Source organism: Entelurus aequoreus, linkage group LG05 (genome assembly GCF_033978785.1).
Source record: "Entelurus aequoreus isolate RoL-2023_Sb linkage group LG05, RoL_Eaeq_v1.1, whole genome shotgun sequence".
Lineage (NCBI taxonomy): Eukaryota > Metazoa > Chordata > Actinopteri > Syngnathiformes > Syngnathidae > Entelurus > Entelurus aequoreus.
The window spans coordinates 21,589,072-21,606,965 of NC_084735.1; the positions used below are offsets into that span (position 1 = coordinate 21,589,072).

General features: G+C 40.6%; 1 protein-coding gene across 8 annotated transcripts in view; it reads right to left on the reverse strand.

Annotated features, from left to right (window-relative positions):
- pou2f2a (POU class 2 homeobox 2a) overlaps positions 1–17,894 on the reverse strand; it is a 228,820-nt gene that overhangs the window by 42,245 nt on the left and 168,681 nt on the right. For all 8 annotated transcript variants that reach the window (XM_062047392.1, XM_062047393.1, XM_062047389.1 and 5 more), the window contains 6 exons: positions 12,937–13,137; positions 10,034–10,294; positions 9,817–9,943; positions 9,652–9,743; positions 2,190–2,441; positions 1,974–2,115 (listed from right to left, as the gene is read on the reverse strand). In XM_062047392.1, the coding sequence (XP_061903376.1) occupies positions 1,974–2,115; positions 2,190–2,441; positions 9,652–9,743; positions 9,817–9,943; positions 10,034–10,294; positions 12,937–13,137 (1,075 nt within the window). The remainder of the gene's footprint in view (positions 1–1,973; positions 2,116–2,189; positions 2,442–9,651; positions 9,744–9,816; positions 9,944–10,033; positions 10,295–12,936; positions 13,138–17,894) is intronic.

Here is a 17,894-nt window from a genome sequence, read left to right on the forward strand (position 1 = left end):
GTTCATTTTGTGCACCAGTAACACTTTAGTATGGGAACATATTCACCATTAATTAGTTGCTTATTAACATGCAAATTAGTAACATATTGGCTCTTAACTAGTCATTATTAAGTACTTATTAATGCCTTATTCGGCATGGCCTTATTATAACCCTAACCCTCTAACCCTAAACCTAACCCGAACCCTAAATATGTTCCCCTAGTGTCCAAAAAACTCAAAATTAAGTCTTTGTTACTTAGAATATGTTCCCCATACTAAAGTGCTACCAAAAACATATAATAACTTTGTCTTGAATTTGAAAAAAAGGAGGGTTCGGTGAATGTGCATATGAAACTGGTGGGGTTCGGTACCTCCAACAAGGTTAAGAACCACTGGTCTAGTATATCAAAATAAATATTATAATAACAGAGGTGTAATGCTGCATCAAGTCAGCTGCGGCTGCTTTTCCAGGCTTCCGATTGGACAAAATGTGCATGACGGCAGGTGTATGCGTTTGTGTGTATAGACATAGACAGTTTTGAAACTACTTGTGTGTGGATGGAGATCGTTCTAACCCCAAACATGTGTTTTTGAAACTATCCTTGTTCGTATGGAAATGGCCTAATTTAGCAGCAAAAAACATCAGGAGGTTTCACAAACTCTTTCATCACGTGTGTCTAAGAGCAAGCATTTCAAAATATAGAACATCTCCTGGGAAAATTGGTAAAAATATAGGATTTCTCTACATCAAAATAACTCGCCAAATTCTTTTTAATTATTGTTATTGTTTTTTGTAGAGATGTCCAATAATATCTGACTGCCGATATTATCGGCCGATAAATGCTTTAAAATGTAATATCGTAAATGATCGGTATCGGTTTCAAAATTATCGGTATCGGTTTCAAAAAGTAAAATGTATGACTTTTTAAAACGCCGCTGTGTACACGGACGTAGGGAGAAGTACAGAGCGCCAATAAACCTTAAAGGCACTGCCTTTGCGTGCCGGCCCAGTCACATAATATCTACGGCTTTTCACACACTCACAAGTGAATGCAAGGCATACTTGGTCAACAGCCATACAGGCCACACTGAGGGTGGGGGTATAAACAACTTTAACACTGTTACAAATATGCGCCAGACTGTGAACCCACACCAAACAAGAATGACAAACACATTTCGGGAAAACATCTGCACCGTAACACAACATAAACACAACAGAACAAATACCCAAAACCCCTTGCAGCACTAACTCTTCCGGGACGTTACAATATACACCCCCGCTAGGTTTTGAGTAGGGATGTCCGTTAATGGCTTTTTGCCGATATACGATATTCCGATATTGTCCAACTCTTTAATTACCGATACCGATATATATAGTCGGGGAATTAACACATTATTATGCCTAATTTGGACAACCAGGTATGGTGAAGATAAGGTCCTTTTTAAAAAATTAATAAAATAAAATAAGATGAATAAATTAAAATGTATTTTTTTTAATTTTCTTGAATAAAAAAGAAAGTAAAACAATATAAAAACAGTTACATAGAAACAAGTAATTAATGAAAATGAGTAAAAGTAACTGTTAAAGGTTAGCACTATTAGTGGACCAGCAGCACGCACAATCATGTGTGCTTACGGACTGTATCCCTTGCAGACTGTATTGATATATATTGATATATAATGTAGGAACCAGAATATTAATAACAGAAAGAAACAACCCTTTTGTGTGAATGAGTGTAAATGGGGGAGGGAGGTTTTTTGGGTTGGTGCACTAATTGTAAGTGTATATTGTGTTTTTTATGTTGATTTAGTATAAAAAAACAAAAAAAACAAACGATACCAATAATTTCCGATATTACATTTTAAAGCATTTATCGGCCGATATAATCGGACATCTCTAGTTTTGAGAACATCTCAATCATGAGCATAACCAAGTGTGTCCAAACTTTTGACTGGATTAAGCATCCAATAGCACAAAATCAAAGTTTGGTCACCTGCGTCACTCAGCCACTTCTCCAGCAGAGGCTTCAGCTTGCACATGTTCTTGAAGCTCAGGTTGAGGGCCTCAAAGCGGGAGATGGTGGTCTGGCTGAAGTCATTGCCGTACAGTTTCCCCATGGCCACGCCCACGTCCCCCTGGCGAGCGCACAAGGATTCAGAACACCTTTTTTACACAAGTTCATGCGCGCCGGGGGTTGATTTCTTTTTACCTGGGTGAATCCCAGCTTGATGCGCCGTTGTTTGAAGGTCCGCGCAAATTGCTCCAGCTCCTCCAGGTCGCTGGGCTCCTCCCCTCCAATGTGAGCGCCGTGACCGCCGGGAGTCAATGCGGCGTTCAGGGAAGCGGCCATGTTGCTGGCCGAGACTGACGAGACTCCCATGGATGCCACAGTGCTGCCTCCCATGGCCACTATGGAGGATCTGCTGATGCCTCCACCACCGCCGTCAGTGCTCTTCTCTCTCTGTGGTCCCGCCCACAAAGCAGAGACAACAACGTAAAAAATATACGTGGATGCTGAACACTCATTATCCCACAAGTACCGTATTTTTTGGACTATAAGTCGCAGTTTTTTTCATAGTTTGCGACTTATACTCAGGAGCGACTTATGTGTGAAATTATTAACACATTAGCGTAAAATATCAAATAATATTATTTAGCTCATTCACGTAAGAGACTAGACGTATAAGATTTTATCGGATTTAGCGATTAGGAGTGACAGATTGTTTGGTAAACGTATAGCATGTTCTATATGTTATAGTTATTTGAATGACTCTTACCCGAATATGTTACGTTAACATACCAGGCACGTTCTCAGTTGGTTATTTATGCCTCATATAACGTACACTTATTCAGCCTGATGTTCACTATTCTTTATTTATTTTAAATTGTCTTTCAAATGTCTATTCTTGGTGTTGGGTTTTATCAAATACATTTCCCCAAAAATTGCGACTTATACTCCAATGGGACTTATATATGTTTTTTTCCTTCTTTATTATGCATTTTCGGCCGGTGCGACTTATACTCCAGAGCGACTTATACTCCGAAAAATACGGTAGTACATTTGGACCGATACACTACCAATTTGTAATACCTGGGAACTCAACGATACTAATTTCCGGTACTTTTGTGTTTATTAATGTTAATTATTTGATAATACAATTTTATTTTTTAATGTTACATTTATAAACTAGCTGTTTATGAAAACTACGCTGTCCAGTTATATCTTGTTTTCTGATAACATTCAAATCTCATTTGCAGTGTAGTTCCAAGACATTAGTGTCATGATCTGTGGTCTGGACCATGTTTTTTGTTATTTTCTGTTTAAGACTCCATAGTTCCTGTTTGCGCTCCCTTGTTTGGTCACCATGGCGACTCATTGATTTCACCTGCCTCATTTGACACACGCACCTGGCTCTAATCAAAGAGACTGTTTAAGCCTGTCGTTGCCAGTTAGTCGGCCTGGCGACATTGCTCTGTACATGTTCTTTTCATGCTCTGTTCATGCCATAGTTCATCCTGATTGTTCATCCTCTGTTCATACTGCTCGTTCCATGCCTTGCCAAGTAAGTTTTTGTTTATTCATGCCACAGTTAGCGAGTTTTTGTTTCATGTCCATAGTTTACGCTAAGTGTTAGTTTTTGTTTCCTTCGTTAAGTTGTGCCTTCGCCTTGTGCGCCTTTTTATTTTGTAGTACTTTTAGTTTGAGATTAAATCATGTTTTTACCTGCACGCCTTGTCCAGAGTAGTCCGTTTGCTTCCCGGGAAAACAATCCTCGCAGTAATCCTTTTTGTTTATTCATGCCACAGTTAGCGAGTTTTTGTTTCATGTCCATAGTTTACGCTAAGTGTTAGTTTTTGTTTCCTTCGATAAATTATGCCTTCACCTTGTGCGCCTTTTTGTTTTGTAGTACTTTAAGTTTGAGATTAAATCATGTTTTTACCTGCACGCCTTGTCCAGAGTAGTCCGTTTGCTTCCCGGGAAAACAATCCTCGCAGTAAGCTGCGAAAAACTCCACGTTCTGGCAATTAGATGGCAGTACTGTAAAGGCTGTTGTCTAACTCGGAAAGCTTTTCGAGGAAAGTTATGTTGCATCCTACAAAGTGTGTATACTGTAAGTATTGTACTTATTACAGACCAGCTCTTTGACTGTTGCATTCATCTTAGTTGTGATATTCATTACCAAATTTGGAGGTGTTGAAATTCGCCATGTAAAATCGTTAATGCTAATAGTGTCCTGTCTATGGCATCAAGTTAGTGCATTTTGAAAGAGTGGAGCCTTACGTTTGAGCGTATTCTACTGAGCATACTTGCCTTGTTTGTGTTGAAATGACATTACTGTATATTTCGGATTATAAATTACCGTAAAATATCACATAATATTATTTATCTCATTCACGCAAGAGACTAGACGTATATCAGCAATCGTCACACACACACGTCAACCAATAAAAATTGGGCGGGGGCGGGTCATGGCAGAAGTACATTGTGAAAATTGATCATTTCAACATTGGCGGTAACTTATAAAAACTGAGAAGGGCTGAACCAAAATGGCACCAAAAAGGAAATCATATACTGCAGGTTACAAGCTGGAAGTAGTGAAATATGCAGCAGAAAACGGCAATCGAGCAGCAGAAAGAAAGTTTGGAGTACGCGAGAAACTTGTAAGGGACTGGCGAAAAGCGGAGGCTACTCTTACTGAAATGAAGAAAACTAGTGGTTTATTAGCGACACAGAGGAAGAAGATTTCATGGGATTTAGCGATTAGGAGTGACAGATTGTTTGGTAAACGTATAGCATGTTCTATATGTTATAGTTATTTGAATGACTCTTACCATAATATGTTACGTTAACATACCAGGCACGTTCTCAGTTGGTTATTTATGCCTCATATAACGTACACTTATTCAGCCTGTTGTTCACTATTCTTTATTTATTTTAAATTGCCTTTCAAATGTCTATTCTTGGTGTTGGCTTTTATCAAATAAATTCCCCCCAAAAATGCGACTTATACTCCAGTGTGACTTATATATGTTTTTTTCCTTCTTTAGTATGCATTTTCGGCCGGTGCGACTTATACACCGAAAAATACGGTAGTACATTTGAACCGATACACTACCAATTTGCAATACCTGGGAATCGATAGCGGTACTCAACAATACTAATTTCCGGTACTTTTGTGTTTGTTAATGTTAATTATTTGATAATACAATTTTATTTTTTAATGTTACATTTATAAACAAGCTGATTATGAAAACTACGCTGTCCAGTTATTATATCTTGTTTTCTGATAACATTCAAATCTCATTTGCAGTGTAGTTCCAAGACATTAGATGGCAGTACTGTAAAGCCTGTTGTCTAACTCGGAAAGCTTTTCGAGGAAGGTTATGTTGCATCCTACAAAGTGTTTATACTGTAAGTATTGTACTTATTACACACCAGCTCTTTGACTGTAGCATTCATCTTAGTTGTGGTATTCATTACCAAATTTGGAGGTGTTGAAATTCGCCATGTAAAATCGTTAATGTTAATAGTGGCCTCCATCCATCCATCCATCCATTTTCTACTGCTTGTCCCTTTTGGGGTCACGGGGGGTGCTGGAGCCTATCTCAGCTGCATTCGGGCGGAAGGCAGGGTACACCCTGGACAAGTCGCCACCTCATCGCAGGGCCAACACAGATAGACAGACAACATTCACACTCACATTCCCACACTAGGGCCAATTTAGTGTTGCCAATCAGCCTATCCCCAGGTGCATGTCTTTGGAGGTGGGAGGAAGCCGGAGTACCCGGAGGGAACCCACGCAGTCACGGAGAGAACATGCAAACTCAACACAGAAAGATCCCGACCCCGGGATTGAACTCAGGACCTTTGTATTGTGAGGCCCATGCACTAACCCCTGTCCACCGTGCTGCCCTAATAGTGGCCTGTCTATGGCATATCCAATGTAAATTAGCATCAAGTTAGTGCATTTTGAAAGAGTGGAGCCTTACGTTTGAGCGTATTCTACTGAGCATGCTTGCTTTGTTTTGTGTTGAAATGACATTACTTAATTACTTCGAGGGAGTTTGGCTGAGTCCGCCTAGAGTGCTGCTTGAGTGATTGTTTACGTGAGCCGCAGTTCACTCTGGAACGTGACGAGCTTGCAACCGGGGGTGACGTTACGTGCAACAAGTTAAAGTTAAAGTACCAATGATTGTCACACACACACACTAGGTGTGGTGAAATGTGTCCTCTGCATTTGACCCATCCCCTTGTTCCACCCCCTGGGAGGTGAGGGGAGCAGTGGGCAGCAGCGGTGGCTGCGCCCGGGAATCATTTTTGGTGATTTAACCCCCAATTCCAACACTTGATGCTGAGGTAATGGGTCCCATTTTTATAGTCTTAGGTATGACTCGGCCGGGGTTTGAACTCACAACCTACCGATCTCAGGGCGGACACTCTAACCACTAGGCTACCACTAAAGGTATCGAAATATGGCAGCGTTTGATTTTACGTGACTCGATACCTAGTAGTACCGACAGAATACGGTCTGTTCCTATCAAAGTACCAAACACGGTCCTCATCCCTACCCATGTGAATCTTGCATGTGTTGTATTCCGAGCAGCAATATGACAAAGGTCAAAGCGGAGTACCCGTCAGCATCGGCAGGGCCAACTGATTGAGCGCGCATCATGCAAGACTTAGGCCGCCGCCGCCGCCGCACTCATTTGCATTCGCCGCCTCTGTGCATAAAGCATGTGTGCATCATGCCCTCGTGTGACAACGCATTCAGACATGAGTTTATTGCGTCTCTGCGAAGGCTGATGTTTGTCTCTTTGCATGCTAATCTTTAACACACAACCAACCAGGTCACACCTCATCCACTACTTTACAGCATCACGTGGTAAAGTCTTAGCCTGAGGAGTCCAAATTGTGGCATGGGGGCTATTTATGTGTCTACCCATGGCGCATTCTACAAGTACAAATACAAATAAGTAGGGATGTCCGATAATGGCTTTTTTGCCGATATCCGATATTGTCCAACTCTTAATTACCGATACCGATATCAACCGATACCGATATATACAGTCGTGGAATTAACACATTATTATGCCTAATTTGGACAACCAAGTATTTTTATTTTTATTTTTATTAAGGATCCCCATTAGCTGGTTGCCTCAACAACCCACTAGTCTTCCTGGGGTCCACAATTCAATACAATTACAAGTAAAAGCATATAATTATAACTACACAATACAGAAAAAAATAAAAAAAATAAAAGCATCAATAATAAAACAAGCAAACAATTTACAGTCACAGAATAATAATGGTGAAGATAAGGTCCTTTTTAAAAAAATAATAAGATAAACAAATTAAAAACATTTTCTTGAATAAAAAAAGAAAGTAAAACAATATAACAACAGTTACATAGAAACTAGTAATTAATTAAAATGAGTCAAATTAAGTGTTAAAGGTTAGTACTATTAGTGGACCAGCAGCACGCACAATCATGTGTGCTTACGGACTGTATCCCTTGCAGACTGTATTGATATACTGTATATTGATATATAATGTAGGAACCAGAATATTAATAACAGAAAGAAACAACCCTTTTGTGTGAATGAGTGTAAATGGGGGAGGGATGTTTTTTGGGTTGGTGCACTAATAGTAAGTGTATCTTGTGTTTTTTATGTTGATTTAATAAAAAAAAAAAACAACAACAACCCAATAACGATAATTAAAAAAACGATACCGATAAAAAGCATTTTAAAGCATTTATCAGCCGAAATTATCGGACATCTCTACAAATAAGTCTTCTTATTAAAAAGTAGTGGCTGGTCAAACGATACTGAAGCGCCACATGAAACAAAAGTAGTGATACCGTGTCCCTCGATGCCTCAATAGCTGCGTTTCCATTGCAGTTTTCGCAAAATAAAAGCTATATTACTAACATTTTCGACAAACTACATTTGCGACTGGTAGGTGTTTCCATTAAAGGGTGTTTTGGGTCATAAACCATAATTTTCATAAAATCTCAATATCAAAACGTCTCAAAAACCGGCTGTGTTGACCCTGGATCTCGGGAAACAGAGTGGACCGACACCAGCAGATGACATGGCACCCCAAACCATCACTGATGGTGGAAACTTTACACTAGACTTCAGGCAACGTGGATCCTGTGCCTCTCCTGTCTTCCTCCAGACTCTGGGACCTCCATTTCCAAAGGAAATGCAAAATTTGCTTTCGTCAGAAAACATGACTTTGGACCACTCAGCAGCAGTCCAGCTCTTTTTTCCAGGGTCAACGCAGCCGTCTACCAGCAAGTTTTAGAGCACTTCATGCTTCCTGCTGCTGACCTGCTCTATGGAGATGGAGATTTCAAGTTCCAACAGGACTTGGCGCCTGCACACAGCGCAAAATCTACCCGTGCCTGGTTTACGGACCATGGTATTTCTGTTCTAAATTGGCCCGCCAACTCCCCTGACCTTAGCCCCATAGAAAATCTGTGGGGTATTGTGAAAAGGAAGATGCAGAATGCCAGACCCAAAAACGCAGAAGAGTTGAAGGCCACTATCAGAGCAACCTGGGCTCTCATAACACCTGAGCAGTGCCAGAAACTCATCGACTCCATGCCACGCCGCATTAACGCAGTAATTGAGGCAAAAGGAGCTCCAACCAAGTATTGAGTATTGTACATGCTCATATTTTTCATTTTCATACTTTTCAGTTGGCCAACATTTCTAAAAATCCCTTTTTTGTATTAGCCTTAAGTAATATTCTAATTTTGTGACACACGGAATTTTGGATTTTCATTTGTTGCCACTTCAAATCATCAAAATTAAATGAAATAAACATTTGAATGCATCAGTCTGTGTGCAATGAATAAATATAATGTACAAGTTACACCTTTTGAATGCAATTACTGAAATAAATCAAGTTTTTCAAAATATTCTAATTTACTGGCTTTTACCTGTATATATACATACATATATATTCCTCGCGCACTAATTGACTTAAAGAGCGCACTTGCTGCATGCCACGTTATCGATGGTAAAATGCATTTTTAGACAATATGATTTGCCTGAGTGGCTAGGAGATGGTAGAAAATGGACTAGTAAGGACAAATTTAAAAAAAAAAAAAAAAAAAAAAAAAAAAAAAAAAAAAAAACTACTTGGGACTTTCTGCGGGCCGGATTTTGGACGCTGGGGGGCCGTATGCGGCCCGCGGGCCGTAGTTTGGGGACCCCTGTTCTACTCTTTCAATATCTGCTCTGTCTATTTGTATTTGACTTTTTTTTCCCTACTGTCTAAAGTTGATTGGTGATTTTAAATTAAAGATTAAAGATTAAAGTACCAATGATTGTCACATTGTGAAATTTGTCTTCTGCATTTGACCCATCCCCTTGGGGAGCAGTGGGCAGCAGCGGCGCCGCGCCCAGGAATCATTTTTGGTGATTCAACCCCCAATTCCAACCCTTGATGCTGAGTGCCAAGCAGGGAGGTAATGGGTCCCATTTTCATAGTCTTTGGTATGACTTGGCTGGGATTTGAACTCACAACCTACCAATCTCAGGGCGGACACTCTAAAGCCTATAAGACATAGCAGCGTATTTGGACTAAATCCATTCAAAACTCCTCACATGTTCCACTGGAACTCAGCAGGTTCTGCCTGTTATCACACATTGCCTACCTGTGCTTGGAGGCCCAGGCGGGGCGGCGTCGTCAGCAGTCCCGCCGGGCTTTGCTGAGGTAGCTGAATCAAATTTGGCGTCGAGAGCAAAGCTGAGGGGAGAAAACGGAGCTGAGGGAAGACGCAAAGAGAAGCAGCTCGTCTAGAAGGAGAAGGCCAACTTACCTTGCTGCTGCTGCTGATGCTGATGCTGAGTCTGGGGGGACTGTGACAGGAGGTACTGGGCTGGGGACTGGAGCGCGTGGCCAGGCATGAGAACTAGCTGCTGGAGCTGAAGTAGCTGCTGGATGTCCTAAAACGCCGCACAGGGTGTTGTTTAGAACATCTCCTGCACACATGCACGTTTTAAAAAGGTGCTCTGACGCTGATTGGCGGCTGCTACCTGGGCTGTGAGCTGGATTGGCTGAGACAGTGCCAGCTGCGGCGGTGGAGGCGGAGCTTGCACGGACTGCTCCTGTTTGGCTGCCTGTTGCTGAGATGTTTGGCTCTGTTGCTGCTGCTGCTGCTGCTGCTGGTTGGCCTGATGCTGCGCGGCAGCGTGAGCTGCATGGGCGGCGTTGGACTGCTGGACGGCGGCGGCCAGGAGCTGAGCCTGCGCCTGCTGGAGGAGCAGCTGCTGCTGGGCCGGGAGGAGAGCGGCAAGCTGAGGGGAAGCAAAAAAGGAAAGGCAAAAAAAGAACAAAATGAGTGTTCTGTAAGGCAGAGGACTAAAAGTGTCCTAAGTGTAGCCCGGGGGCCATTTGCGGCACATTGCTAATTTTTTAACGGCCTGCGGCACATTCTAAAAATACAATTACAAGAAATAACTAGGGATGTCCGATAATGCTTTTTGCCGATATCCGATATTGTCCAACTCTTTAATTACCGATACCGATATCAACCGATACTGATATATACAGTCGTGGAATTAACACATTATTATGCCTAATTTGGACAACCAGGTATGGTGAAGATAAGGTCCATTTTTAAAAAATTAATAAAATAAAATAAGATAAATAAATTAAAAACATTTTCTTGAATGAAAAAGAAAGTAAAACAATATAAAAACAGTTACATAGAAACTAGTAAGTAATGAAAATGAGTACAATTACCTGTTAAAGGTTAGTACTATTAGTGGACCAGCAGCACGCACAATCATGTGTGCTTACGGACTGTATCCCTTGCAGACTGTATTGATATATAATGTAGGAACCAGAATATTAATAACAGAAAGAAACAACCCTTTTGTGTGAATGAGGGAGTTTTTTTTGGGTTGGTGCACTAATTGTAAGTGTATCTTGTGTTTTTTATGTTGATTTAAAAAAAACTAAAAAACAAAAAACGATACCAATAATAAGAAAAACGATACTCCTACCGATATTCCACTGGTTAGGGGGGGGGGGGCTGGTTAAATAAAAAAAACAACAACAGGGTTTTCTTTAACAAAAAGGGCATAACAATATACAAATGTAACTTTATATCGACAGACTGATCTGAAGCTGATCTAAAGATTTGAGTGTTGACAATTTTTTTAAAAATATATCCATCCATCCATTTTCTACCGCTTGTCCCTTTTGGGGTCGCGGAGCCTATCTCAGCTGCATTCGGGCGGAAGGCGGGGTACACCCTGGACAAGTCGCCACCTCATCACAGGGCCAACACAGATAGACAGACAACATTCACACACTAGGGCCAATTTTAGTGTTGCCAATCAACCTATCCCCAGGTTCATGTTTTTGGCAAATATTCCATTTTGAAAAATGAAGAGGGCGGTGAGGGGGTTATTTAAAAAAAACAGGGTTTTGTTTGACAAAAAGGGCATACCGTATTTTTCCGACTATAAGTCGCAATTTTTTTCATAGTTTGGCCGGGGGTGCGACTTATACTCATGAGCGACTTATGTGTGAAATTGTCAACACATTACCGTAAAATATCAAATAATATTATTTAGCTCATTCACGTAAGAGACTAGACGTATAAGATTTCATGGGATTTAGCGATTAGGAGTGACAGATTGTTTGGTAAACGTATAGCATGTTCTATATGTTATAGTTATTTGAAGGACTCTTACCATAATATGTTACGTTAACATACCAGGCACGTTCTCAGTTGGTTATTTATGCCTCATATAATGTACACTTATTCAGCCTGTTGTTCACTATTCTTTATTTATTTTAAATTGCCTTTCAAATGTTTATTCTTGGTGTTGGCTTTTATCTAGAGATGTTTGATAATATCGGCCTGCCGATATTATCTGCCGATAAATGCTTTAAAATGTAATATCGGAAATTATCGGTATCGTTTTTTTTATTATCGATATCGTTTTTTAAATTTTTTAAAAAATTAAATCAACATAAAAAACACAAGATACACTTACAATTAGTGCACAAACCCAAAAAACCTCCCTCCCCCATTTACACTCATTCACACAAAAGGGTTGTTTCTTTCTGTTATTAATATTCTGGTTCCTACATTATATATCAATACAGTCTGCAAGGGATACAGTCCGTAAGCACACATGATTGTGCGTGCTGCTGGTCCACTAATAGTACTAACCTTTAACAGTTCATTTTACTAATTTTCATGAATTACTAGATTCTATGTAACTGTTTTTATATTGTTTTACTTTCTTTTTTATTCAAGAAAATGTTTTAAATGTATTTATCTTATTTTATTTTATTAATTTTTAAAAAAAGGACCTTATCTTCACCATACCTGGTTGTCCAAATTAGGCATAATAATGTGTTAATTCCACGACTGCATATATCGATATCGGTTGACATCGGTATCGGTAATTAATAGTTGGAGAATATCGGATATCGGCAAAAAAGTCATTATCGGACATCCCCAGTTTTATCAAATACATTTCCCCCAAAAATGCGACTTATACTCCAGTGCGACTTATATGTTTTTTCCCTTCTTTATTATGCATTTTCGGCCCGTGCGACTTATACTGCGGAGCGACTTATACTCCGAAAAATATGGTAACAATATACAAATGTCACTTTATATCGACAGACTGATCTGAAGTTCTTCTAAAGATTTAAACGTTGACAATTTCTGTTGTTATATATGACTTATTTTTAACCATTTTATGACTGAGACCCCTCCGGGTCCCCTGGACCAAACCTGAGGGGAGCCCTAAAAGGTAAACAACAAAAATAATATTGTATTGGGTTTGAAAATGAAAAATATCAAAGTGGCTCCCACATGCTTTTGATTTGGAAAACGTATGGACACTGCTGCACTAAAGATACCTTGGAGTGGAGGAAAAGCTCTACTTGCACTTGGTGTGTGCTTCCTTACCCCCGCCAGCTGGGAGCCAGCCAGCATCAGTTGGTGGTGGTGGTGCTGGGCCTGCTGCTGCTGCTGCTGCTGCTGCTGTTGTAGTTGTTGTTGTTGTTGTTGTTGTTGTTGTAGTTGTTGTTGTTGTTGTTGTTGGGAAGGTGGTGAAGGGGCGCAGATGCGAGTCATCTCAGTCATCTCAGAACTTTCATCGGTCTTTACCTGACAGTGAACAGGAAAAAAAGCCAACACATTATTAACATCAGTAGAACACACTGACAGGACGTTATGTGTGCGTGACTGAACAGATTCCTCAGAATGGGGACGGACACAATCGTCCTGCATGCGACGCTCCTCTCGCGCCACATTTAAAAAAAGTGGGCAACATGCAAAATCCGCCAGGACTGACTCCAGCTTGTTGTGTGACATCCGTCGCCATAGAAATGTGCGAGTCACGACCTTTACGTTACTTTACCAAGTTGGGATTCACAGGTCCTTGTCTCTGTTAACTCTGCTACCGTTAGCTCAATTAAAAAAAGGAAACCAGTTAGCATGCAATTGTAGCTTGAACTAACCATTAAAGGCCTACTGAAATGAATTATTTTTATTTAAACGGGGATAGCAGATCCATTCTGTGTCATACTTGATCATTTCGCGATATTGCCATATTTTTGCTGAAAGGATTTAGTAGAGAACATCGACGATAAAGTTCGCAACTTTTGGTCGCTGATAAAAAAGCCTTGCCTGTACCGGAAGTAGCGTGACGTCACAGGTTGAAGGGCTCCTCACATTTGCACATTGTTTACACCAGCAGCGAGAGCGATTCGGACCGAGAAAGGGACGATTAACCCATTAATTTGAGCCAGGATGAAAGATTTGTGGATGAGGAACGTTAGAGTGAAGGACTAGAGTGCAGTGCAGGACGTATCTTTTTTCTCTCTGACCGTAACTTAGGTAAAAGGGCTCATTGGATTCCACACTTTCTCCTTTTTCTATTGTGGATCACGGATTTGTATTTTAAACCACCTCGGATACTATATCCTCTTGAAAATGAGAGTCGAGAACGCGAAATGGACATTCACAGTGACTTTTATCTCCACGACAATACATCGGCGAAGCACTTTAGCTACGGAGCTAACGTGATAGCATCGTGCTTAACTGCATATAGAAACAGAAGAAATAAGCCCCTGACTGGAAGGATAGACAAAAGATCAACAATACTACTATTACTATTAAACCCTGGACCTGTAACCACACGGTTAATGCCTGGCGAAGCCTAGCAATGCTGTTGCTAACGACGCCATTGAAGCTAACTTAGCTACGGGACATCGACAGAGCTATGCTAAAAACATTAGCTCTCCACCTACGCCAGTTATTATCTGCTCATCACGACCCGTGCTCACCTGCGTTCCATCGATCGACGGCGCGACGTAGGACTTCACCCGATCATCAATGCGGTCGGCAACCCGGAGACGGAGGAAGTCAAGGTGAGGACAGAGGTGCGGCGACGGGCGTTGTAGCTTTCGACGACACCCCGGCCGCCATCAGAGTCGGCAAGAAACATATTTCCCCAAAGTTACGTACGTGACATGCACATAGCGCCACGCACGTACGGGCAAGCGATCAAATGTTTGGAAGCTAAAGCTGTACTCACGGTAGCGCGTCTGCTATCCAACTCAAAGTCCTCCTTGTTGTGTTGCTGCAGCCTGCCGCTAATACACCTATCCCACCTACAGCTTTCTTCTTTGCAGTCTCCATTGTTAATTGAACAAATTGCAAAAGATTCACCAACACAGATGTCCAGAATACTGTGGAATTATGTGGTGAAAACAGACGACTTAAGCTGGCGACCGTGCTATTCCAAAATGTCACCTTCAACCCTTGACAGCACGCGCAAACGTCATCATACATAGACGTTTTCAGCCGGAAGTTTAGCGGGAAATTTAAAATTGCACTTTATAAGTTAACCCGACCGTATTGGCATGTGTTGCAATGTTAAGATTTCATCATTGATGTATAAACTATCAGACTGCGTGGTCGGTAGTAGTGGAATTCAGTGGGCCTTTACCCAAGCTGGACAGACACACACAAGGGTTGACATTTGACCAATATCTTGGTACCGGTACCAAAATGTATTTCGATATTTTTGGATAGTTTTCAAAATAAAGGGGATCATGAAAAAATTCATTTTTGGCTTCATTTTAACAACAAATCTTACGCTACATTAAACATATAGTTCTTGCACTCAAAGAACAATTTTAGAAGATTAAATTTAAGACTTAGACTTCCTTTTTATTGTCATTCAAATTTGAACTTTACAGTACAGATAAGAACGAAATTTCGTTGCATTAGCTCATGGTAGTGCAGGATAAAAAAGCAATAAGGTGCCAATATAAATAAATAGATTACTGTACAGATAAATATATTGCACTTTAAACAAAAAATAAAAGGCATTAAACACATTAGGCTTTTCTTGTTGCACTCCAATAAATATTTACAATAGTATATATTTCATATAGTCTGCCATAATTTAGGATTAGGTTAGAATAGAATAAGAAGCTTTACTGACATGAGATTAAATGCTTTATGATTTATGTCTGCCACTCTTGGTCTGTGCTTTAAGACGAATAAAATCATTAGTAAATACTAGGGGTATAACGGTACACAAAAATTTGGGTTCGGTACGTACCTCGGTTTAGAGGTCACGGTTCGGTTCATTTTCGGTACAGTAAGAAAACAACAAAATATAAATTTTTGGGTTATTTATTTACCAAATTTGCAAAATCTTCCACCAAAAATATTTTTCTTAGTGGAATATTTGATGTGAAGTAATCGGAACCTTTGATAGGTCAATAATTCATAATACCATTGATTTTGATTCAATATTATGTTTTGAGCAATGACAGTTTGAAAGAAAAAAAAAAAACAGTTTTGTTTTATTAGTCAACATTGCAACTTTTTCTAAATTACATTTCACCTTTAAGCTTTTTTATTTCACTTTTGTTATGTTTTTGTTTATTTTAATAGTATTTTTAGAATGTGCCGTGGGCCTTTAAAACATTAGCTGGGAGCCGCAAATGGCCTCCGGGGCACACTTTTGACACCCGTGCTATAGGTAATACAAAATTAAATCTGATAAATCTATGGATAAAAAGCAGAGCCTGGCGACGCATGCGCGTTTATCATAACTCTCTCACTCTCTCTGTCTCTGCCCCTCCCTCACCAATGCTGCTGCGTGCACAATTTGTTTTGTTTTTAACCCCTTCTTAACCCTGAACGTACATTGAAAATACACGCAACCCTAACTCAAAATGCCGGCCATTTGAGGCATTTCAGAAACTTCGCCCTGACAGCTCCGCAAAAGAGGACATGTCCGGTGAAAAGAGGACGTATGGTCAGTCTATCCTAGCCCGGTCGCTGCTACCATGCCGTGTGTTGTGCCTCGGTGTGCATTGTTTACACAACGTGTGTTACGCTACTTCATATGTCCGTGTGGAAACTCGTTCGGTACACCTCCGAACCGAACCGAAACCCCCGTACAAATACACGTACCGTTACACCCCTAGTAAATACTAATAGTTAAAAGTACACAGATAAGACATGTAGCAAGTAAAACACATATTGTTAAAGATAAAGCACAATTTGTAGCAAATTGTCACAAAGTTCAGTCATTTCACTTGCATTAGTTGACGCTACGTAGGCGGTTTGGACTCTGCGAATATTTGCAGCTGTGTGTGCGTCTACTATATGTGCACAGCAGGGGAGCTAGTTAACTACATAACCATTGAACTCATTGTGTAGGCCTCGATGATTGTTGTTTAAATGTTCACCTAAGTTTGAAGCAAGGATTGTAATTCGTTAATCATGTCATCTTTGGAAAGGCATGTTTTTAAAGCACTGCTTGCAGCGTGGCGCTTCCGTGTTTAGAGCGTCACCTCGATTGATAGTTTTGAAGGCCAAATACTAGAGATGTCCGATAATGGCTTTTTTGCCGATATCAGATATTCTGGTATTGTCCAACTTTTAATTACCGATTCCGATATATACAGTCGTGGAATTAACACATTATTATGCCTGATTTTGTTGTGATGCCCTGCTGGATGCATTAAACAATGTAACAAGGTTTTCCAAAATAAATCAACTCAAGTTATGGAAAAAAATGCCAACATGGCACTGCCATATTTATTATTGAAGTCACAAAGTGCATTATCTTTTTTAACATGCCTCAGAACAGCAGCTTGGAATTTGGGACATGCTCTCCCTGAGAGAGCATGAGGAGGTTGAGGTGGGCGGGGTTGGAGGGTTAGCGGGGGGTGTATATTGTAGCGTCCCGGAAGAGTTAGTGCTGTAATGGGTTCTGGGTATTTTTTCTGTTGTGTTTATGTTGTGTTACGGTGCGGATGTTCTCCCGAAATGTGTTTGTCATTCTTGTTTGGTGTGGGTTCACAGTGTGGCGCATATTTGTAACAGTGTTAAAGTTGTTTATACGGCCATCCTCAGTGTGACCTGTATGGCTGTTGACCAAGTATGCGTTGCATTCACTTGTGTGTGTGAAAAGCCGTAGATATTACGTGATTGGGCCGGCACGCAAAGGCAGTGCCTTTAAGGTTTATTGGCGCTCTGAATTTCTCCCTACGTCCGTGTACACAGCGGCGTTTTAAAAAGTCATACATTTTACTTTTTGAAACTGACACCGATAATTTTGAAACCGATACCAATAATTTCCGATATTACATTTTAAAGCATTTATGGGCCGATAATATCGGCAGTCCGATATTATCGGACATCTCTACCAAATACCTACATATTGCACTTCATGCACCCTCTTTATTGACCAGCAGAATTGCCTTTTATTGGCATTTTTCCTCTCCACTCTGTTTCTGCTTGTGCGCTCTGTGAGTGTGTGCGCGCTGACACACTCAACATGCTCCTCAGCTATGTATGCCACCGCCGCACGGCAGCAAGCGGGTGAAAAAAAA